At 41.1% G+C, this 24,720-nt stretch overlaps 1 protein-coding gene across 2 annotated transcripts in view; it reads right to left on the bottom strand.

The window, feature by feature from the left end:
* Window positions 1-24,720, bottom strand: part of FBN2 (fibrillin 2) — a 134,515-nt gene that overhangs the window by 78,124 nt on the left and 31,671 nt on the right. Inside the window, exons 7-11 of one of the 2 annotated variants that reach the window (XM_081213502.1) lie at window positions 17,338-17,463; window positions 4,868-4,993; window positions 3,250-3,402; window positions 1,471-1,704; window positions 751-888 (exon numbers count right to left, since the gene is read on the bottom strand). In XM_081213502.1, the coding sequence (XP_081069628.1) occupies window positions 751-888; window positions 1,471-1,704; window positions 3,250-3,402; window positions 4,868-4,993; window positions 17,338-17,463 (777 nt within the window). Of the gene's footprint in view, window positions 1-750; window positions 889-1,470; window positions 1,705-3,249; window positions 3,403-4,867; window positions 4,994-17,337; window positions 17,464-24,720 lie in introns of those variants that run through there. The other variant, XM_081213503.1, reaches the window with a different exon arrangement.

Here is a 24,720-nt window from a genome sequence, read left to right as displayed (position 1 = left end):
GCTGCTCTCTTTAATGCCCTAGCTATTGTGGGAGTTCATTACAAAGCACTTAGTAGTTTATTTTGTTTCACTGGGCAGTCCAGTTACTTGAAAGCTAATATCCCAGTGAATAGCCTTACAGATTAATACATACATTGTTAGAACTGTGGAGGTGGTTGCTAAACAGCTAGAACACACTAAGTAGCATCTTTAAACTGTTGCTTCCAAGTATGTTCTAATAATTCAGGAAGTACTGCCATGTGATACAGCATCCCTAATATTAGATTGCTAAACCTCCAGAAAAGTGTTCTCTTATTAGTAGCTCGTTTGATCATCTAGACATTACACAGAGTTACTTGTTACTTCCCTCAATAGTTTCTATCAACCAAGAGCGGCCTTGGTGGACTGCCAATCTGACCAGAGGAAGAGCTGGAGAGCAGAGACTGCTTAAACTATTGGCCATTTTTGGTGTGTGCAGTCCAACCATGCAAGATGCTCGATACATTTTGTAGAAAGTAGAAGAAAACTAGTAAGCATTTGCATCAGTGTACATAAGTGTTTGTAAGTTTTATATCAATATGGTAAAAATAAGTGACAATATAATTCTTCATAGTTATCACATTAATCTACATTTCATTGCAATAAAGTCTCAAGAGCACATCGGGGGCCTTTTAATATTTCAGCATCTTTATAGAAGATATATTTCAGTATCTCTGTAGAAGATGCTTACAGATCGGATGAAAAGCAGGTGAAATCGGAAGTTGCACTCACCAATACAGTCTCCATTTGCATCTTGCTTATACCCCATATTGCATTCGCATCGATAACTGGAAATCGTTGGGATGCAGCGTCCATTTAAACAAAGATTTGGATGGTGCTTACAAATATCTATTGTTTGATTGAGTATTGCTAAGGGGAGGAAAAAACAGATCCAAGTTCTATTACAACATTAAAGTTAGGTCCAGATGATCAAATGACTTTATTTTCCATAGTATATTTATTTTAACTTGCAATCAGCAGTATTGACAGTGGTAGGGGATACTCACTCGTTCTCTCAACTACTATATATATACAGTGGTGCCTCGCAAGACGAAAAGAATCCGTTCTGTGATTCTCTTCGTCTAGCGGTTTTTTCGTCTTGCGAAGCAAGCCCATTGACGGATTAGCAGATTAGCGCTATTAGCGGCTTTTAGCGGCTTATCTGCTGATCGGATCAGCTGATAAGCGGCTTAGCGGCTTAGAAAAAGGGGGGGAGGAAAAAAAACCAGCAGGAATTCACAAGACATTGTCGTCTTGCGAAGCAAGCCCATAGGAAATTTGTTTTGCGAAGCACCTCCAAAACGGAAAACTCTTTCGTCTAGTGAGTTTTCCGTCTTGCGAGGCATTCGTCTTGTGGGGCACCACTGTATACACACACACACACACACATACACACACACATACACATCAATTATCCACTGCATGGAAAAACAGTCAAATATGGCAACTTACTCAGCCCTGTAATGATGGGGCCATTTCCTGTGGAACCTTGGCCACCAGTCCCTACTCCAGCCCCACCCACACCTGGGGAAAAACCATTTCCTCCAGGAAGGGGGATGAATCCTGTTCCTCCTGGGCCATAGCCATTTCCATTTCCTCCAGGAAAGAACCCATTTCCTCCTGTACCACCAGGTCTGGAACCCCCGACGACAGGAATGCCATCTATGCACAGCCTGCGATATTCATCTAAGAAAATGAAAAACAACACAGAAGCATTAATATCTCATCTTTTCACAAGGAGGTAGGAACATACACCAGTTCATCTATTTTGGAAAATAAGATAATCACTTAAAAACATACTACAGTGGTACCTCGGGTTAAGGACTTAATTCATTCCGGAGGTCCGTTCTTAACCTGAAACTGTTCTTAACCTGAATCACCACTTTAGCTAATGGGTCCTCTCACTGCCGCCGCACCGCCAGAGCATGATTTCTGTTCTCATCCTGAAGCAAAGTTCTTAACCTGAGGTAATATTTCTGGGTTAGCGGAGTCTGTAACCTGAAGCGTATGTAACCTGAAGCATATGTAACCCGAGGTACCACTGTATTACTTATTAGAGATTTTGCCACCTCAATTAGCTTTGGGCACAGCTAATTTTTGCAAGGTTACTCCAAGAGTTATCATGACAGACTCTATTGTCAACTATTCAGCAGCTCAAAAATAGAGTATATTCTTTCTTCTACCTTGTTTTAAGTCCCCCAAGGCTGACAGAAAGAAAAATATACGTCTTGCACCGATATGAAATTTGCTTCTGGAAAGGGCGTAACGTATCAAGATAAACCATAATTTCTGTACAGTTTTAGATTATACTGTTTGTATTCATGTAAATGTTCACAGCCATCTCCAAATGTGTACTCATGTGAGTAAATATGGAATTGGCCGCCATCACTAACCATTGTCTCCTAGTTCAGTCACATTAATTTGCTAAGCAAGCACTGAAGACAGCTGGGAACAGTCATTTAGAATAATACACAAAACCTCAGCCAACTCCAAGAGAATATATCTATCCAAGTTATTTTATTGTTTGGAATAGGCGGAATATTATTTACATTAAGATTGTTTAGAAAACATTTAGGGATTCTAAAGGGAATAAAGTAAGGATGAGGATATGAGTGATATGGAGCCAGATCACTATGGAATGCAGGTGGTATGTGTTGGGATTAGCAAGACCAAAAAAAGTTCAAAGGGAACTCTGATTTGAGGGAGGTAAAAGCAGGTCACAAAGACATCAGGCATTTGGACCAGGAGAGACAGCAAGGCAGATAATAAATATAAACATAGAAAACTAGCATTTTCTTATGTTAAAAAGACAGCTCTTTTAAGCGAATGCATTTTCCTGGAGGATTTCGGTTTTATTTCAGACGTTTTCTGCAAATTTGAATGTTTCTCTATTCAAACCTCTTCCTCCCAGGTTATTTGGAGAAATAAAATGAAATATGGGTGCCTTGTATCCTTCCAGTTCAATTTAATATAACAGTTAAAAATATGCAGTACAAGGAGTCGTTATTTCTCTATATCGAAATGAGCTATGATTGCTTTAAATAATCATGGCTTTAAAGAAGTATTTTCAATAGTAATAGAAAGAGGCTGTCCCTTAACAGTAACTGATCAGAGAGAAGTGCAAGCTGGGACCTTCATGTACTTTTGAAGCAAAATGCAATTATATTTTCAAAATTGGTGCAATATTATTCCAGTGATCCTAACTAAAACTGGGCATATAAAAGCACTCACCAGAACCTCTAACAGGACACATTTCCGGTACAGATCCAAGTGCCCAACAACGTCCAGATTCACAGCAGCATTGCATTTTGGTAAATCTGCCAGGAAGTTCTTGTGCGCAGCGACCATTAACCAGACTGGAGAAACATGTACCTGCTCTTTGATCTGAATATGGATAATGAGAAAAATTACTAACGGACTGTTTATATAAAGTATTTTAAAACATTTTCTTAACCCTAGGAAAGCATTTAAACCAGGCATAGGCAAACTCGGCCCTCCGGGTGTTTTGGGACTACAACTCCCATCATCCCTAGCTAACAGGACGAATGGTCAGGGATGATGGGAGTTGTAGTCCCAAAAACATCTGGAGGGCCTGTTTTGCCTATGCCCGATTTCAACAATTTGGGTAAACAAATGTAAATATTATCAGTGAAGTAGAACACATTATGCAATGCGGTTTATGGTTGTCACTTCTGTGCAGAGCTGGCTGCTACAGTTGATAAATGACAACCATGCAGCCTAAAAGGCCATAAAACTCCTGCATTCATGCTGCAAGGCAGAGATAAACTGGAAGGTAGCATTCCTTGCTGTTAGCAGACCTTGCACAGCTTAGGTACCTTTTGGAATAACCACTTATAGTTTCTGGAGTTCAAAGGCTATATTCATGTAGGAAATATTTACAGGATGAATGGAGATGAGAGAGAAAATAACAGACATCTTGTCTCAACAAGTTGGGAGAAAACAATAAACCAAATTAACTCAACCTCTAAAAGGTGGATTCGACTTAGACAGAGGGGCTACAATTGCAGACTAGATTGCTAAACAAACAGTGCCCTCTGGTGGTTTAAAGTAACACATGCATTAACTAGAAACTCAAGAGAAATAAATGTATTTGCTTTTCTCCCCAACTAGCTACCAGATGTCAGAAGCTTTTAGGCTTTGCCTGTTGACATACAAGCACAGAAATAAATACATCTTCTTGACCACTTTTCCTCATGGGGCGTGAGAGGGTACTTAGGCCAAATGAAATAGCAATCTTTTCTGTTGATGTATTCTAGCTTCATAGGAGTATCTTTCAAATATTGACTTTGTGGTTATAGACACCAATCCAAGACAAACTTTACAATATTAAAGAAGAATCAAATTAATCTTAATAAGAAATCTATCGGAGTTTCCCCTTCAAGTTCATTAGAGGCTGGATTACGTAAATAATATAATTTTAGTTTCCTCGTGTCTTGTTTTCCAAACATCACAATTAAAGTTGAAGTACATATAGTCTGGAAATGACACAATCTTAAACCATGGAAGTAGACTATAATCAAACTGTATAAAATTATTGCTGTTATTGTTGTATTTCTTATCCACCCTTCACCAGAAGGTCCCAGAATCTTTTTTGCAAACACACCTCCATTTCTTTATTTTAATGGTCAGTGCATGCAAGGATCACAGCTCCTTCCTCTACAAATAGGGAGATTGTGGGATGTGACCAGTGTTGTATGATGGCCGAAGACGAGAAAGTTAAGTTCATAGACTAGAAACCTTAATGAACATGTCCAAGGAATAGTAGGTTGGAGCTGGTCAGCAGTGAGCTTCAAGACCGCCCAAAGGGTCTATAAAATAATATACTTACCAATGCAATGAGAGCCATCTGTCGATGTCACAAAACCACGTGGACAGAGGCAAAAATAACTTCCCACAGTGTTGGAACATTCACCAGCATCACATATTCCTGGAATGAGGCTGCACTCATTAATATCTGGAGACAGAAGCAGATGAAGAACACTTTTAAAATCTTTTTTCTTCCTTAGGAGTTCCTGGATGAGACTGATTCCTATATGCAGCAGTTCCTGGATGAGATTGATTAGCTAGATCTACTACAATCTGTGTTCAGTCCTGATTTCGGAACTAAATCAGCCTTGATTGCTCTGACCTTATCATGAGAGATGGGGGAGCGCAACCCTGTTACTTCTGCTTGATCTCTCAGCAGCTTTTGATGCCAACAGACCATGGTAGCCTCTTGGACTCACTTAATGGGATGGGTATCAGAGGCACAGTATTAGGGTGCTTCCACTCTAATATTTAGGGTTGCATTCAGAGAGTAGTACTGGCTGAATACTCCTCAGCCCCCTGGCATTTGTGGCACAACTTAGGTTCAGGTACCCCAGGTTCCTAAACATTTATATCCCAGCTCATTTCCTGAATTAACCTGCAGGAACCTTGTTAGTTGCCCCTGCTCCTCACCGACTGTCAAGGCTCACCTGACGGCAACAAGAACCCAATCCTTTAGCATCACCAAGCCTTTAGTGTGGAATGCTCTGCCAACAGATGCAACAGGTGCTGTCTCTTTTAATATTTAAATGACCTCTGGAAACTTATCTATGCCATCATACTTATGCAGGCAATTAAGAAAATATCTACCTATAAAAGCTGATCTCTGGTTTTAAATTTGTATGTGCTTTTTATTGCATAAACATATGTTTGCTGTAAAACCACTCTTGATATGTATTATGAATACAAATATTTATACTGTGCTCTAACTACAGCACCTGATTTGTTTAGCATACGGTCTGCGCTAGTAAATATTGGACTTCTTTAAGTTCCCTGTGCCAATGTATCACACCTGCCACAACTGTATATATAATGTTACCGAGCATGCTCAAATGCAATACAGCATGCTCAGTAATGACAACTGGAGTTAAATTTCACTACACAACAGAAAACACTTACAGTTTGATTCTAGTTGCCATTACTGAACATGTGGAGGATCATACACGGTGTAATGTGTGTCAGGAAAAAGCACGTTTATATTTAAGTCTGCTTGTTCTAATAAGCATGTACCCCAAGAATGAATTACTCCAAAGTGACCACAAGAGGGTATAAAATGTATCCCTTTATTTCCACCAGGATCAGACAAATGTCTGCTAATATACCCTAGGCTAGAAATGAAAAGAGTACATTCACTTTCACTGCAATTCAGATCTCTACATCAAGGGTTTTTTCCCTATGTTACAGTCACCAAGCAGATCCCTGTATAAGCGAATGTAGTGAGAAGAAAAGGCGGTTTGTATAGTAGAATTTGTGAGCTTCTCATGGAAAGTGGGGAGCAGGGGGCGGATTATTTCTGGACCTTAAACAGAGGATTAATTCCCGAGAGCATCTCATACACATAATCTTCCTGACAAGAGTATGTTTCACAGCAGGATCATTCCATGTTGCATTGCGTTGCATTGTGTCATTCTGATGCCAAACACACAGAAAGGGAAGTATATAATATAGTTCGTAAGTTATAACCTCATAGGGGTGACGAAACCATTTCAGAACAAATGTTTTGCTTTTGTTCTGAAGTAGGGGGAATTGCTCATCCTTACTTTCATTCTGCACAGGGCCACAACTCTTAGATTTTCACTCTACACACAATTCCACAAAGCAAATCATTGCCTACAAGGTGTTATGTGCTACATCACCCCTCAGAAAAGTCATGGAACCGCATTGTTCAGTCTTTATGAGTCCTGTCCTCAACTAGATTGTGTAAACCAGGCATGGCCAAACTTGGCCCTCCAGCTGTTTCGGGACTATAGCTCCCATCATCCCTAGTTAACAGGACCAGTGGTCAGGGATGATGGGAATTGTAGTCCCAAAACAGCTGGAGGGACATATTTGGCTGGTGTAAACTAATTCAGTCTTCCCAAGTCTATAAGAGACTATGTCAGGACCATTCCCACTCTAGGTAGTTTCTCCTTCCCTTCCCTTCCCTTCTCCTTCCCTTCCCTTCCGTCTCTTCTATTGTTTTCCACTGACTCCTCTCTCTGCTTGTCCCGCCCCCCCCCTTGGTCACAGTCAAGAACCTAAAAGGGGCACAAAGCCTTGTTTACATGCTTTTAAGTAGTTTTCCATATCCTGCAGCATTTCTCCTACGAAAACAGGGACGTCCCATTCCGTAATGATAATTTTACTATTTATACCCACACATCTTACTGGGTTGCTCCAGCCACTCTGGGCAGCTTCCACCATATATAAAAACATAATAAAACATTAAACAAAGACTTCCCGATACAGGATTGCCTTCAGACGGCTCAGGGGTCGGATAACTCCATACCCTCCAACATTTCTTCAGGAACATCCTACCATACCTTCCAACATTTCTCCAATGAAAATAGGGAGAGCCTAAGGAAAAGTGGGATGTTTTGGGATCAAATCAGAAACCGGGATGGCTTCTCTAAGCCAGGGACATGATGCCTGGGAAATAGGGATACTTGGAGGGTCTGATTATTCTATCTTTAACTTGACTGGGAAGGTTCAAGGAGGACCCCAGATTTCTTGCTTTAATAATAATAATAATAATAATAATATATTATTTGTACCCCGCCCATCTGGCTGGGTTTCCCCAGCCACTCTGGGCGGCTTCCAACAAAGATGAAAAATACACTAAAACGCCACATATTAAAAACTTCCCTGAACAGGGCTGCCTTCAGATGTCTTCTGAATGTCAGGTAGTTGTTTATCGCTTTGACATCTGATGGGAGGGCCTTCCACAGGGCGGGCACCACTACCGAGAAGGCCCTCTGCCTGGTTCCCTGTAACTTGGCCTCTCGCAGTGAGGGAACCGCCAGAAGGCCCTCAGAGCTGGACCTTTAGGTACCTACAGGCTCAAAGGAACCTACAGGTGCATCTAGGGGTTGGCAAAACCAGCCCCTCTCCCCGGAGGGGGGCACCAAAATCACCTATCAGACTATGCAGCATATGGTATACGGCCTGTGATTGTGTTGCCGCGTTCTAGACCTCTTGTGGAGGAGGAGCACACAAAGAAGGGCCTCAGATTGTGACTGCAGGGTCTAGGTCAGTTCTTATGGGGATAGGCGGTCCCCATTGGTTCTATGGTGTATGCCTCACACTGTACTAAAATGCGCAAAGCATTAGAATAGTACAGTGGTACCTCAGGTTACATACGCTTCAGGTTACAGACTCTGCTAACCTAGAAATCGTGCTTTAGGTTAAGAACTTTGCTTCAGGATGAGAACACAAATCGTGCTTCTGTGGCGCGGCGGCAGCAGGAGCCCCATTAGCTAAAGTGGTGCTTCAGGTTAAGAACAGTTTCAGGTTAAGTACGGACCTCCGGAACGAATTAAGTACTTAACCCGAGGTACCACTGTACATGCTGTTTCTTTTCTTGTCTTTCTCCGTGTACTTTATTTTCCTTTAAAAAGAGAATGTGTCTTTTTCTGTTCCCTTCTCTCAAAAAGAAAAAGAAAAGAAGGTAAAAGGGAGGGAGACTACCAGCATATAACTGGTGAGAGAGGGAGCTTAAAATTTTCATTGCTTTCAAACCACACTGTGAAACTTGACAATACTGCTATGCTCTTATACTAACCATATAGTTGTTCCTATACTATCTCTAATATGATTCTCACAAAGCAATGCCATTTTATAGTGACCTCTGGTACATGTAGTCAGAGCTCCTTGTAAATCTCTTTATGCAATCTATCACCAGTTAAAAGTTGCCAGCTTTCAGGTTTTGTAACGAACTTGGAGGCTGGCCCAGGTTTAAACTGGGATTCATTTTGTTCAAGCTTAGGCCAAGTTTCCACAAACCTTGAACTGACTTATGTTTTCCATTTTGAAGCTATGTGAAACTCTGTAGGGTTTGTACGTCTCAATCTATAGCCAGATGATTCTGCCTCAGCTGCCTTTTAAGTTGGATAAAAAGAAAAACGAAGAACATTGTCCTCATAATGTTCTCATAAAAGGAGTCCAAATCCTTTAGCCTTTATCTATAGCTATGGAATTCCTCACTCGAAAGGTGTTCAGAAGTTGTCACTGGTGCAGAATGCAACAGTTGCTTTGTGCTGGGACACTGGCATTCTATAGCATTCTGAGCCTATTCAAGGTGCTAGTTTTTTGTATTTAAGACACAAATTATGTATAATAAAGTGAATACAAAAAAAAACCAGCTAAATAAATAAACCATGAGGTCAGTGTTAACAGAAAGCTTGATAAAAAAGGCATGTGTTTCATCTTGCATTTGATGATTTGAACAAAACAAGTTTAGTTCATTGTCTTGTTGTGTTGTGTATGTGACAAAGGGGAACCACGCCAGGGCAAAGGCATCCTCCTTCGCTTGTCCCTGTGCTAATTTCAGTTTGTTGGCTAACTTTTCTAGTTGGGTGGTTTCCCACCCATTTTGGTACCAGTAGCCCATGTTCGCTCCTGATAGGTCCTTCCAGTGTCTAGTTAGGATGCATACAAAACAATATGGCTAATCTGACCACACAACCCTGCCCCCAAACACAAACAAACAAGCCACACTGCAAGCAACTGAATGCAACCAGCCAGGCTCCTGACCCCCTAATCTCTTGCAGTGCCAATAAAAATAAATAATTTTACAAATAGAGGACCTACCGGCGTGGTGCTGAGACAATACCCTACCCAAACGCAATTGAACAAAAGAACGTTACCCTCCCATCTCTCTCCCTCCCCATCTCTCCCTGCCACAACTGCATTATGTCTACGACGATAGTGTCTCACACAAAACATAAATGAACTGACTATGAGTAAAAAAAATGGTGATGTTATATGCACCCTACTTTTCCGTCTATAAGACACCCACTTGTGTAAGACCCCCCCCATTTTGCGGGACTGAATTTTAAGAAATGAGGGGAGATGGCCCAAAGCTGCTGAGCCTCTCCCCCCACGCAGCTGTGGGCAGGAAACACTCCCTAGATTGTTTCCCACGCACAGCGGCATCGGGTGAATTTGCGCTCCCTCCAGTCATCCAGTTTGCAGTAGCGAAACCTCCCCCGATTCCGTCGCGCATGGGAAACGATCCAGGGAGTGCTTCCCGTGCGCAGCGGCATTGGGTGGATTTGCACTCCTGTCAAAGAGCTGGCTGGCGGCGCGGCGCTTCTCCCCTCCCCACCCCCACCATACCACTATCCGTGTATTGGACGACCCCAGTTTCCCCCCCATGATTCAGGTTACACACTCCGCTAACCCAGAAATAGTGTTTCAGGTTAAGAACTTTGCTTCAGGATAAGAACAGAAATCAGGCTCCAGCAGGAGGCCCCATTAGCTAAAGTGGTGCTTCAGGTTAAGAACAGTTTCAGGTTAAGAACAGACCTCTGGAACGAATTAAGTACTTAACCCGAGGTACCACTGTACTTAGGCCGTTTGTTCGTCTGGCTCAATGTTGTCTACATTGAATGCCACCAATTCTCCAGAGTTTCATGAAGGAGTCTTTACCACCAGTCCTGGAGATTAAATCTTAGACCTTCTACACGTAAAAGCTCTACCACTGGGACTGCGTACACAACTCTAAGATTTTCTTTCTTGGAGAGTGTGCACAGTTTGTTTACAAGCCACACATCTCTCCTTCAAATGTTGCAGAGTTCTCTTGGAACACAAAGTGGATGAGTATTAAGCCCGTCTGCTGCACATGACTTGGCCTTTAGGAGGTGAAAGAATGTTTAGCCATCATCACCATAAAATCTCCCGAGTCCTTTAAAATCAAGGACCAAGCCAGCACTGTTTTAAGCCAGTTCTGTCAAACAGTAAAGACAAACATCCAATTAAACACAAATACAGTCATTTCTTGGGTTACAGATGCTTCAGGTTGCGTTTTTTCGGGTTGCGGACCGCTGAAACCTGGAAGTACCGGAATGGGTTACTTCCAGGTTTCGGCAGTTGCGCATGCACAGAAGCACTGAATCGCAACCCGCGCGTGCGCAGACACGGGTTGCGAACGCTGCGGGTTGTGAACGTGCATCCCGCACGGATCAGGTTCGTAACTCGAGCGTCCACTGTACCTCTTAACTGAAAGAAGAAGAAAAATGAGGGTGAAAATGTTGTTAAGCCTTGTGCAAGGTGAGAGAGAGAAGAAGTTATATTTTAAGCATTATACCTAGGACGGGACTGGACATGGCCATAAAATGGATAGCAAATTCCCACCTGTGGGACATTTTACTAAAAAGCCAGCCAGCCAGCCTGCCTGCCTGCCTGCCTGCCAAGCAAAACAACTTCCCTGCTTGTCAGCTAGAAGTCATCTCCTTTACCAAAATGTTTTCAATGAACAGGATATAATAATTGGGAACTAACCTTGCCAGAAAAAAAGTTTGAAGACATTTCTGAATAGTTGCACGTTCCCTTTTCATCATTTGCTGTATTGGAAGCATTTTAAATATATAAAATGTACTTACCATTAGTTGATGAGCTGTTTGTGTGTCTGTTCACACAAATCCATGAACCTGTTAACTTATACACTGGTATAGGAATACTTAATCTGGGAGTGTTTGTGCATCCAAGCGGCTATTGCACTTTTGTTGCTAGTAGTTTAAAAATCCCAGTACTGTCTTGCTTGCTTAGGCGAATAAGCAAAAAGCAACACGTGCCAATATGAATTAATCTAATTTAACAAAATGGTGGATAAAGAGTAAATATAGAGGAAAGTAAATTAGTGAAGGGTTGGGTAGGGAGTGGACAAGCCTAGGGACTTTTCCCTGTCTCCCAAACATAGGGAGGGGGAAAACGTCTAATGAGGGCCAAAGACAAGTGACTTTCAGATGCAATATAATACTTTTTATTATGTATATAAACTTAAGAAATGCTTTTAAAATGTAAAGTACCACGAACAAAAAATATTTTTATTTGTACTGGGTTTTCTAAAAAAGAAAAATGTGATACCCACAGAATTAAGGATTAAATGTGTATTTCCAGGAACACTGAGAAAATCACTAAGCCTTTATAAAGGTAAAGTTACCCCTGGTCCGTACGGGCCAGTCATGTCCGACTCTAGGGTTGTGCGCCCATCTCATTTAAGAGGCCGGGGGCCAGCGCTGTCCGAAGACACTTCCGGGTCACGTGGCCAGCGTGACGAAGCTGCTCTGGCGAGCCGGCTAGACTACTACTACACTAAACTAAAATCCTTCAGAAATAAAATGAAAGTCTTGTAAAGGGTATAAAAATTTAATTAACCTGTGGATCCATGAGACCAGAGTACAAGTTCTACTGAGTTACAGTCGGTTTTGTGCTCTTAAGTTATTTAAGCAATTTTGGTCAGCAAAGTACTGAGAATGTAATGTGAATACTTCTTCACATTCCTGCCAGGAAAAACGTTTCTTTTAAGCATGCTAAAGCACATCTGGTTCTTCAAGTCCAAAAGGTAAAAAAGAAACTGAAATTACATGACTCGTAGTTTATTTTCTTTTTTAAAAAAAATAAAAATGGATAGTTAATGTCAAAGTCATACAATTCCTGTTAAAAACTGGCATCTTGCCTAGGTAAGGCCTGCAACACGTTTGCCCCTTTGCAATGTTTGATCTGGCTTTACATATATGAGAGGGGAAGGGAGTGAACTAAATACTTGCTGGTGAGATCACTTAAAAGAAAATCCAGATTAAAACAAGTATTCTTCTATTGACTGAGTTCTCATGCTCTCGCTTGCTCTTTGAGCCTTATAATAAGCCCAATTTTGTCAATACTCTCATATTTTGAAACGTTTCCTGCGCTGAAGGAGCTCAACTTAACCCCTAAAATAATGTTTACCTTCAAAAACCCAAAGCATCTTTTATCAATTTCAGGCGCCCTTTCACAAAGTGGTTTAAATAAATCAATAAAAATCTACTATCTGTTTTAGAAAGCTGTTCTCTGTGCATTTGGATACCTCTTAAGATACTCATGACCAAATTCTGCACGATAGTTCTTGAAGCCACGGAAGGGGTTTTCATCTATGTTTGGATACAACTGAAAGCCATTTTGAATCAAGATGGCGGACTGCACCTTACAAAACCACACTGATTTTAACCACTGATTTGAAAGGCACAGTGATATTTGGGTTTCCTAGAATTTCCAAGCAATTCCAGGTATGAGGCTATGAGTGTACAATAAAACAGAAAAGACAAGCAACCCTTTGTTTTTAAGGAGGTTTCCCTATTGCATAAGAAGCCCCTCTGGAAAAAGCATTGCCTGTCAGTTCGTTTTCAGGACCAATGACTGCAGAGATTCATGGATGACAACTGAATTACTTAACTATTTTTTCCACCCATAAGGCCATTTGCTTGTTGTTTTTCTGATTTGTTTTTGACCACTCACTTATTCAGAGTGGAACACTATAATGAATTAGTTCAGCATGTACTCTATTCCCCAATAGCACATATCTCAAAAAAAATGTTTAAAAATAATTAGCCTTGCCTTACATATATAAGTTCACTAAGTTCTAAATACTCAGAAATAATTAATCATTCTATTGGTAAAGCTGCAAGTACAAAATTTATTTTAAAAGTATATTTATATAGGTCACTAAGCTTTTCATGGTTTGTGGCATTCAGATTTCTTTACATTAAAACATACAATAGCTTGTTTTTCTAACTGATTCATGCCAGGAATAGGTAATGTCTGCTACACTTTCAGCCCTGTCTGAAGGTTTATACCCACCCACACCCCTTCCAATAAAATGTCATATATGTTAGGGCGGTATGTCGAAAATGGCGGAATTTTCTAAAATTATTTAAAACGTCCGGGAAACCCTGGGCATATGCCAGCCCATGCAACCAGTGTTGCTTCTTTGGCAAATTTCCCCCTAAATATTTCACTTTCTGAAATATGGCAACCCTGATATATGTAAGTAAGGCTGTCATTATGCAGCCCCCACTAGAGCTGGTTTTGCATGAAGTCGGGATGAGGTGGGGAAGCAATATAGAAGGCAGTTTTCACAACAGCAGTGCCATGGCATGGGAGCCAGAGGGGAGGGAAGTTTGAGGAAAGCAGGGAGGAAGCAAAACGAGAGGAAATGCTGGTTTAAAACAATGGCAGAGGTTTGAGTAAAGTACCGCCATACAATGGAATATTTGAGGGCTCTGCATTCTTTGTCTCTCTCACGTGAGGAAGCTGAGGAATGGAAGTGGGAGAAGTTTGAATACAGTGAGAAGGGTAGACACTGGAAGCAAAAAAAGTAGGTGATTCAAACAACGACAGAAGTTTGAGTAAAGCACGGATGGAGGTTCACTGAGAGAGAAAGTGTGGCAAGGGGGAATGAAGAGGAAATGGACATTTTAAATGAGAGCAGAGGTTTGAGTAAAGTAGAGGTGGAGAAAAAATGACAGGGGGAAAGTGGTGATTTTAAAACAAGTGGTAGAGTTCACTGAGTAGAGTGAACAAGGGGTGATACTTAGGGGAAAATTTTAAAACAAGGTTTGCCTATAGAAAGTAGGGAGTTCGGAAAGGCTCTGCTATGTTAGCTTTTTAGTACTAGCTTCTGCGTTTCATCCATCTCAGCCATTCTCTTTGCTAAAATTGTTTTCAACAACAACAATCCCTCAGTGTCACTGCATCCCTGCTTTACTTAAACTTCTGCCACTGTTTTAAAGCACATTTCTCATCTAAGTGTCTCTCCACCCCCACTTTACTCAAACGCTTTTATTGTTTGAGTACAGTGAGAACGGAGGAAGACTGGGGGGGGGGAGTGGCTGTTTAAAACTCCCCCACTTCCATTCTTCCACTGCTTCATGTGAGAGAAATACAGGATACAGAGCCCTTAAATGTTCCATAGCAGCTTCTCAGAATTTATTTCACTGCTGGTAGGTACCATGCGTTGTCTTCAACATCTTAATGATTCAGCGTAGTAATTTAGAAGATATATTAGTCCTAGTGCTGCAGCAATAAAACTGCAATAAAACTTTTGCAAAGCTAAGCAGGGTCCAGCATGGTTTCAAACTGGATGAGGAACCGTGTGTTGAGATTCCTGTATTGCAGGAAGAAGAAGAAGAAGAGTTTGGATTTGATATCCCGCCTTTCACTCCCTTTAAGGAGTCTCAAAGCGGCTAGCATTCTCCTTTCCCTTCCTCCCCCACAACAAACACTCTGTGAGGTGAGTGGGGCTGAGAGACTTCAAAGAAGTGTGACTGGCCCAAGGTCACCCAGCAGCTGCATGTGGAGGAGCGGAGACGCGAACCCGGTTCCCCAGATAATGAGACTACCGCTCTTAACCACTACACCACACTGGAGATTAACTACATGACCCTTGGGGTCCTTTCCAACTCTATGATTCTACAATTTTATTAATACGCAAGTACCCATATACGCGGGTGGCACTGTGGGTTAAACCACAGAGCCTAGGACTTGCCGATCAGAAGGTCGGCAGTTCGAATCCCCGCAACGGGGTGAGCTCCCGTTGCTCGGTCCCTGCTCCTGCCAACCTAGCAGTTCGAAAGCACGCCAAAGTGCAAGTAGATAAATAGGTACCGCTTCAGCGGGGAAGTAAATGGCATTTCCCTGCGCTGCTCTGGTTCGCCAGAAGCGGCTTAGTCATGCTGGCCACATGACCCGGAAGCTGTACACCGGCTCCCTTGGCCAATAAAGCAAGATGAGCGCCGCAACCCCAGAGTCAGTCACGACTGGACCTAATGGTCAGGGGTCCCTTTACCCTTTACCTTTATCTTTAAACATATACGTACAACATCCACCACCTGATCTTAACATTTGCTAACTGAACAAACTGGTAGGCTTACTCTTAAGCGTCTATTCATCCTAATGACACAGCAACACTTTTTCAGCATGGTGTGTGTACAGAAAAGGGCTGCTGAATACGAGAGAGGACGAAGCATAGAAATGGGGATGGTCTGTGTACAAAAGAGTTGGGGAAAGGAGGAGGTAGAAAAAGGTGTTGAAGAAGGTGAAAATGGTGTGTATGGCCAAAGCAGGATGCACAACAGGTGAGGGGAGAATGCATGAAAAGTGATGTGTGATCTGTGTGCAAGAAAGAGTTGAGAAAAGGGAGGAGGAGGGGAAGGGTAGAAGGAAATAATAATAGCATTTCTTGCCTACATGCTACATGTTTCAAAAACAAATAACTTGTGAATTCCACAATACAGCACAAAAGCCAAGGACATACCCACACTTGCTTTGTCTACGCAATATCTGTACTATGTACAGCTAAATTTAGAAACTAAAGCCATCTTCACCTAATTTGTTTCAGTTGCTGTTGCGCAAGTAACAGTACATTTCCAAATTTTCACTAAGAGAAGATAAAGGATTTCTCATGGTGAAAATATACAACAGTTCTCTATTTATTGTTACCATTACCTTTATTATTTATTCCAAAACTGATTTATTTATGATATAGTTCCAAGCAAATATTTTCTCAGTGATAATAATAATAATAATATATTTATTTATTTATTTATTCCCCATTCATCTGGCTGGGTTTCCCCAGCCACTCTGGGTGGTTCCCAACAGAATATTGAAACCACTATAAAACATCAAACATTAAAAACTTCCCTAAACAACATGTTTGTTTTCCTTCATTAAAAACGAGTTATATCCTCTGTTTTGCTAGCTTTTCTTCTTTCTTAACCAACTGTATTCATAGTTACAATGTCTGTTATTTAGCAGGAATTGTAAAGGAGTACAATTTTAAAGAATGTTGCAGGCGAGAAAAAAGATTGGGCTTGCTACCTTGCCCCCCAACACTGTTCCCAAGAACTCAGATTTTCCTGTCAAAGTTCAGTCAAAATGAGCAAATAAGTTAAAACATAATTAATCTATACATAACATATATGTGGTTCATCTGTTCATGATTAAATGGATTTTCTCTTCCACTGTTCCTCTCTCACTCAAACACCTGTGCAATCAGATTACGTTACCTCACTCTCTCATGGTCAGCACGATGGATCTTCTTAGGTCTTACAATTCATTTAATAGTAGAAGAGGTCAAAAAGGAGTTCTTAAGCCTAAGGGAGGGTTTGGAATATTTCCAGAAATGCTTATACAAGAGAATGAGAGAAGGGATTTAGAGTCTCTGTCCCATGATGCCGGGATTGCTTGACACTCTGAAGCAGGAAGGAAATGGAGGATGAAGTGTTTTGGCAAATTTCAAAAAACAGAGAGGGAATAGCTGGAAGAAGCAAAAATAAATAGGGTGCAAAGTGTACATGGCAGGCGTTTTCTGGGAGAAAATGAAAATTGGTGTTCCTATCAAGCATCCGACTGAATTCCTCTGTTAGGGTCCAGACTCTAAACCCCAAACTATGCCCCCCATGATCTCAGTCCAATATATCATAAAACAACAGGCAGTGAACACTATGTATGAGTTTTTCCCCAGTCTGTTACACCTACCTTCACATTTCTGAGTTGCTTCGTTCTGTTTGTGACCAGCAGGGCATTTGCACTCATACGATCCAACTGTATTGATGCAATTTCCCCCTTGGCAGATTCCAGGAATTGCCTGACATTCATCAACATCTGCAAATAAAATAAGCATTTTCAATATCCTAAATGAAAATAAACCTCGTGTGAATGCTAATACAATGTGCACTAATGTGTTTTCTTGCTGAGGGCAATGATAATGTGGAATCTCCAGACGATGGGATTAGTTACCTCTATGCTCATCAGTATTTCACAAATCCTGAAACCTTAAAGGTCCCTGCCATCTAGTGCTGCTGGGCTCCCAAACCCCGCCCACTCAGCCCGGCTGGACTGGCTGGAATTCAAATCAATCACCTGGTGAGAAAGCCTCACCAAACCCCAGCGGCCGGCCTGGGAATTCCCCAAACTGCTGGCCATTTGTCCCAAGCATTGCTCCCTGGGTGATGGGAGTCATCTGCAATGGGCCATAACAGCTGCCCACCCTTTGACTGGGTAAGTAGCCATTTCTGGAGTGTTTTAAAAGTTTATTTTATTTTTATTTAAGAACTTCTGTAACTTCTGCATCCACTGAGTATGGAGAAGCTACCATCTTATTTTAGATGGCCCCATTTTGCTTCTACACTATTAAATTTCCACATTACAAGGAATTATTCTATTTAAAACCAACCAACGAACAAAAACAATTCTAGTTCCAGAAACCTGAAGACACATACATTGCAAACAATAAGAATTTGACAGACTTTACAATGTAGACATCTAGCTAAACATAGTTTATTATAACCATTGATTGCCAAACTTCAGTTGTAACTAAATTTGCAGAAGTGTTTATACTTTACTGCTGGAACTATGCTGAGTTTATTTAGAAATAAACAGCCTCCATAATGCATAGAATAGAGTTGATGTAAAGCCATGTAGACTCCTGCATGTCCTTCCTAGAATTACCGTTTTTTAGTTTTTGGTTTACAATATAGACTGTTCAAGAGGAACAACACTTATAATGAGGGTACATTAGATCAATTTTCTTTCTAATAAAAAATGACTTATGCATTCAAGTAGTCTAGAACTTTGTTGTCTGAAAAAGCTCAATGACTCTGCAGACATTCTTCAATAGAGAGGCCAGATTTTTGCCCTTTGTCTGGATGGCAGGTGCAATGGTGACCAATCTTTCCACCCAGAACCCCACGACACAGGCACTTACGTTTCTTTTTCATCTCAGCAGTGCTAATTCAGCACATTAAAAATCCTCAACACATCCCGCACCTATATACAGATTTTAGCATGTTTAAATGGCACATTAAGAATTTTGCAGACTGTTATCATTATTATTACTTATTCAAATATCTTTAATACGGTCAATGGCCGTATTACTTATAGAATTTATATATTACTTATTGAATTTATGTATCACCCCATACCCACAGGTTCACAGACTGTTGATGATGCCTTTAAGAAACCGTATTTTTATGGGAGAAATCTAAATGTAACAAGATGGTGCTGTTTCAAACACTATCAAGTTAATTGTGTGAAAGGGTGAGACTGGACTTCTATTCCTAAATGACGCCAGATACAGTTATACCTCATGTCGCGTTAGGTTCATGTTGCATCTTTTCAGCTTGCAAATGCAGCAAACCCGGAAGTGTATATTTCCAGGTTTCGCCATGCGCGCACACGCAGAAGCATTCTGCATGCTTCATACATGCACAGAAGCGCTCTATCACGCTCCGCGCTTGGGCAGAATCACCACTCTAGTTGTGGACTTTTTGGGGTGTGAACAGCACCCCAGAATGGATCGTGTCCGCAACTAGAGGTACCACTGTACAATGTATTGGGGTACCATTGACAGTTATCCAGGAGGAAGATAAAATATTACTATGGAACACATAAGGTTTCACTTGTGACATTTGGCTACATAATTCAACTTTCATACATTTCAGTAGAAATTCCACTCAAATATATTGGTCTGTAGTTATAGGCCAATGAAATTTTGGGATTCCAGTGAGAACCTGGCGACTGGTTGGAGGGTCTGACTGGAGAGAATAAAAGGGCAGGCTCAGCATTTTTTAAGGGGCTTCGGAAGACTGTGAAGTTGTGTGTTGAAGAAAAAGAGACAAGTCTGAGAGTTTGGAACGGAAAGCTCTTGTTGCCAGGGGAAACAATCAGTGTCCATAGGGGGCTTAGGAAGTGAGGAAGGAAGGAGGAGGACCCAATGCTTTAAAGCTGAAATCAATGAAAGCCCAAGCTAAGAAGGTCTGCAAGGAGAGAGGAAGTCTCCCACCAAAGTCCTTTGGAAAAGCCAATGGGAGCAGTGGCAGACTTTGGGCTCTCAAATTCCAGTGGTGCCCTGTGCGACGCAAATTTGGTACCCCCTGCCTCTTGTGCTCCGTTCTATAGAATTGTTGTGGTTCCCCTTGCAGTGCGGTGCCCAGTTCTGCCACATTGGTTGTGCCACCCTAAAACCACCTCTGATGTCACTACCTTGGGTTAAGTACTTAATTCGTTCTGGAGGTCCGTACTTAACCTGAAACTGTTCTTAACCTGAAGCACCACTTTAGCTAATGGGGCCTCCTGCTGCCGCCGCACCGCCGGAGCACGATTTCTGTTCTCATCCTGAAGCAAAGTTCTTAACCCGAGGTAATATTTCTGGGTTAGCAGAGTCTGTAAGCTGAAGCGTATGTAACCCGAGGTAGCACTGTATTATATTTCAGTATGTTAGCTTGAAAGAAAAAAACAGCAAGAAGACTTCAGGTGATCAGCCAGTGATTTAACAGAGCTGGGGCTTAGAAGGGTAATTGGCCAGTGATATGGTATAAGGATACCAACTAGAGCAAGCTTCTCTTTAAGACAATAATTACATTAAGACAACAAATACAAAATGACAATAGGTTGGGCAGGAGGAAGTGCTGGGGGAAAATGTGTAATGTACTCTACCTCTTCGCCAAAAAATTTTCCTGTGAATTTTTTCAACCAATCTTCATCAGTTAATGGGAAAAGAATTTGTCTTCAAAAATTATCAAGGGGGAGAGGATATTTCGGTAAATTTCTCATGGGCAGGGTGAAGGAATTTGTTATGCTTCTGTTACTTCTGAGGTGACCAAAGGGTACTTTGTGAGTGCCCTTTCTTTGATTCAACAAATCATCTCACTAATAGCTATGGAGTATCTGGGGTTCCTGTGTTTTAAAGCCCAGGGCAAGACGTCATAAGGTAACTCATCCCATGGGGCTTTTTCAGATTAGGAAGCCTGGAGTGGCAGGAAGGCAGCAGAGTGCAGGAGAAATCTTTACTGGAAGGCAAAATGCATATACCACCCTTGGCCACCTTGAAACAATAAGGTAAGCTCAAAAATGGAAGATTCTAAAGTGCTCTGAGAATAAGGCAAAAAAAAGTGAAGGAGAGAAAAGTTTTGAGACACTGGAGGGCAGATTTCAGCACTGCAATTATTCGCCCAAAGTTAAGTCCCACCAGACACGTGGTATTAGTAACCACCTCAGTATTCCCAATAGCCTCTTTCAGTTCTTAGCTGTAAGGTACAGGGTTTGACCTTTAGCCTTCTGCTTCAATGTACACTCAATGCATGGAGGCATTCAGTATAAGTAGACCTTTTATCTGCCAATGTTGCTTATTCAAATGCAGCCAACTGTGTCAGCAGAGCAGTAGCTAATATTAACAATTTACAGATGTTGTAAGTAGCAAATTAATGTGCAAACAGCAATATATGAATTCTCTGGTGGCCACTACTTCTACAAAGAGTGTCTCTGTTTGACTCCTTCACAAGAGAATGTTTCACAGCTAAATGAGTTGCAGATATTAAATTATTAAATAATTAATTGCTCTACTAGCAGGAAACAAAAATAGGCTAGGTTTTCCTCTCTCCCTGCAGTGAAAACATTTTAGTATTTAAGAAACTTTATTAATCATTATCAGCTTTAGTTCGATTTGTGGTTTAAAAAAAACAAGGAAGGGGGGAAAGACAGCAACTTGCATTATGTTAAACTGTTCTATGGAAAAGAAATCAGGAAGTGAAATATGAATGGAGCCTTGCTACATCAGCAACTGAAGTTAGAGAAGCTATTGATATTTACATATGTACATAAATTAGGCCTGAAATTTGGTTGGGCACATCACAGTCTTACACAGTGAGGTTCTGAACTAGCCAAATGAAAGCACATATCAAGTTGATTCCAGTGGTTTCATAGGGCCACAGGTTAGAAGCCACATTGGTTTCCATCTCTGTAAATAGTTCTTATTATATTTTTCATGCCTCGCTTCATTTTTCATATGAAAAAGGGCTTGTAGATCTTTTGGTTCAGCAGAATACTAAGATGAAATCAAAATATTATTGTGACCATTTATAGGTGGGAGACACCGACAGCAGGAGAGTCTGTCAGATTTGACATTGTTCTGCCCACCTCCATGGATGTTGTGGTTCCCACTATGCCACCCTATGGTCTAGCAAATCCCACTTCACCAGAATCAACTTGAGTCCTTTCCAGGGATATAGAAACATAGGTTTCAGACATGAGTATTTCCCACCTCTGCCTGGATTCCAACATGTGCTCATGAGAACTCAAAATTCCATGGCTACTGAACATGTTTCTTCTGCACTAGGCTGTTAGTTGCTTTTTAAAAAGTGTAACATATTTGTTAACATCAGTGTTTCCCTAACATATGCTGATACCTCCGCTTCTCGTTCTCAGTGGCCTCAATTTGCCTACATTCTTGTCAGCACTCACCACCCGAGTCTGCTATTAGAACAAGTGGTTCTAGCCAATCATGTGGGCAGAAATATTCACAATCCTAGTGGCATAAGATGGACTTGTAAGGAAGTAAAGCTTGAGTCCAGTTAATACATATTTACAGTGCCCTTTTAGTGTAGATAAGGCAGGACTAACATCTGTTGTTTTCATCCCAAATTGAGTGTTTTTATAATCTTACAATGTCTAACCAGATGTGTTCTTAGAGCGATGTTTCACATCAGGGTAGTCTCTGCTGGAATTGCTTCTCATCTGTTTCTAAGTTGATTATAAATGTGTACTAATTATTGGCCGAAATGACTGGCAGAATCCGAGATTTGGGAGAAGAAACAATGGAAGAGGATTGGAAAAAGTTTAAGGACTATTTACAAAAACAGTACAAACTGTATGAATGTTAAGAAATTGCACGATCCAGGAAAAATATGGTTCCAGTAACTCGATTGTAAGATATAGAAAATTAAGTCATATGTAAGAAAAGGTCGAAACTTAAAGTAATATTATGTTTAATCTAAGTTACAATTAAATTTATAAAAATTACTTTAAGTCTAGAAATATAACATTTAAGAAGTACAAAATAAGAAATGAAACAAGGTAATAATTTGCTGGTATTTTTATTACAGAGAATGCAGAGTAGGGAGATGTGAAGAAGTCCAGTTAGTTATACAAAAAATGCTGTGAACAGTCGTGTGTTTTTTCTTTTTTCTTTTCTATATTGTTCGTTGGTGTAATTGTATGTTTTTTCGTTTGTTATTTTTTCGGTGAAGGGATTTTGTGTGTTTGCTATGTGATTTTCTATTCTATGTTTGAAAACTGAATAAAATATTTCTAAAAATAAATGTGTACTAATTACTACAGATATGTCAAACGGTCATCTCTTCCAGCTTGTCCTCTCCCCTAGACAGGTACAAGAGAGGAAACCAAATGTTTGGTTTAAAGCATACTTTAAACCAGCGGTTCTCAACCTGTGGGTCCCCAGATGTTGTTGGACTAGAACTCCCATCATCCCTGAGCTCTGGCCTTTCTAGCTAGAGGTGATGGGAGTTGTAGTTCAACAACATCTGGGGACCCACAGGTTGAGAAAGGCTGCTTTAAACCTTTCAACTTTAAAGCCCACTTTACTGTTTATAGCTACATGCGTAGTCGGGCTTTTTGCTTTTTGTATTGAAGAGCAGCTCTGCCATACCACATCAGAAGCAGCCACTGAAACTAAGCGAAGCTTCCACTGCAAAGCAACATGCTTCTCAGCAGATAAAGTGATATCTGTCAATGTAACTTTCTCCTCCTCTAGTTATCTTGTGGCTTTAAAAAAAAAAAAAAGGCATGTCTCTCCTTCCTTGGAGGTTTTTAAGCAGAGGTTGGATGGCCATCTGTCACATTTGATCTAGTTGTAATCTAGACTAGGTGACCCCTGGGGTCTCTTCCAATTCTACAATTCTGTGTGTATATGTCTGTGTTCTCTCTCTCTTTCTTCCATTCTCACATACCACTTGTCTCCTGCCTCTCCAGAATGAAGTGCTCAAGAAAGCTAATCAAAAAACAATCCATCTAAAAAATTCCAGTAGAATGCAAACAATCCAGTAATACCTAAATCCAATAATATAGAATGTAAACAGCTAAGACTAAATGCCTGTCGAAATAAACAGGTCTTCAACAGGCAGCTAAAACCTAAAATAGCTAGGGCTAGATAGATCTCCCAAGGCAGGAAGGTTCCACATCTCAGAAGCTTTCCTACCAGATGTACCTCAGTTACAACCAGGACATGTAGGAAGGCCTCTGTGTATAACCTCATAGATTGGGGAGGGTCATCAAATAAGTTTATCCTCCCTTTTGGTTACAAGGCAGCTCACGATCTAAACTCTTCTAAAAGCCACATGAAAACAAAACTCAAGCCAGCATCAGAGGCCAGCAGCAGAACCATACACATCAGGGAAGGCCACAAGCCAACATGCAGAATCTCATTCAAGATCATCAGATTTCTTTAAACTTAGGAACATACATTGTTTGGAAGAAGCATGCAAAGGGAATCACACTTGCAAGGAAGATGGGCTTCTACCCTACACTTAAAACAGGGGGCCTATCAAAGTGATGGGCACAGGAAAGCTTGTGTGAAAGGGCCTGTGCAAATAAAGATCAGGATGCTGGCACAGGCCTAGATGGAAGAGGAACAGAAAACAGTGGTACCCTTAGAACCCTTTGTCCTACTGAGGACGATGGCTTGGACATGGCAGTTGTTTGCTGCCCCTATTTCCATGGTGCCATTGTTCTAAACAGGAAAAACAAACCCACATAATCTCTCAAAGTAAAAAGCAGAAGATATGAGTTATGTGCCATCAAGCACACCAAGCAAGAGAAAGAACATCTGGACATGGACATGAAATCTTTATTTTCGAATTAAAAGTCAGTAGGTGTACAACAACATAATTCTCTCAGTTGTTCAGTTCAATGGCAAAGCGTGTTCTCACTAAAGGAGAGCACGTGTTGCGGATGGGGCCAGGCAAAGCACCCCGTAGTTGCCAGGCAGGATAGATTGAAGGGGCCTGGCTTGGATTGGTGGTTGGTGTTGCTGGGGTAAATTTGATGTTGCCAATTTGGGGGTGGGAA

Source organism: Podarcis bocagei, assembly GCF_964188305.1.
Source record: "Podarcis bocagei genome assembly, chromosome: 11".
In the NCBI taxonomy this organism is placed as follows: domain Eukaryota; kingdom Metazoa; phylum Chordata; class Lepidosauria; order Squamata; family Lacertidae; genus Podarcis; species Podarcis bocagei.
This window is presented reverse-complemented; position numbering and strand designations above follow the sequence as displayed.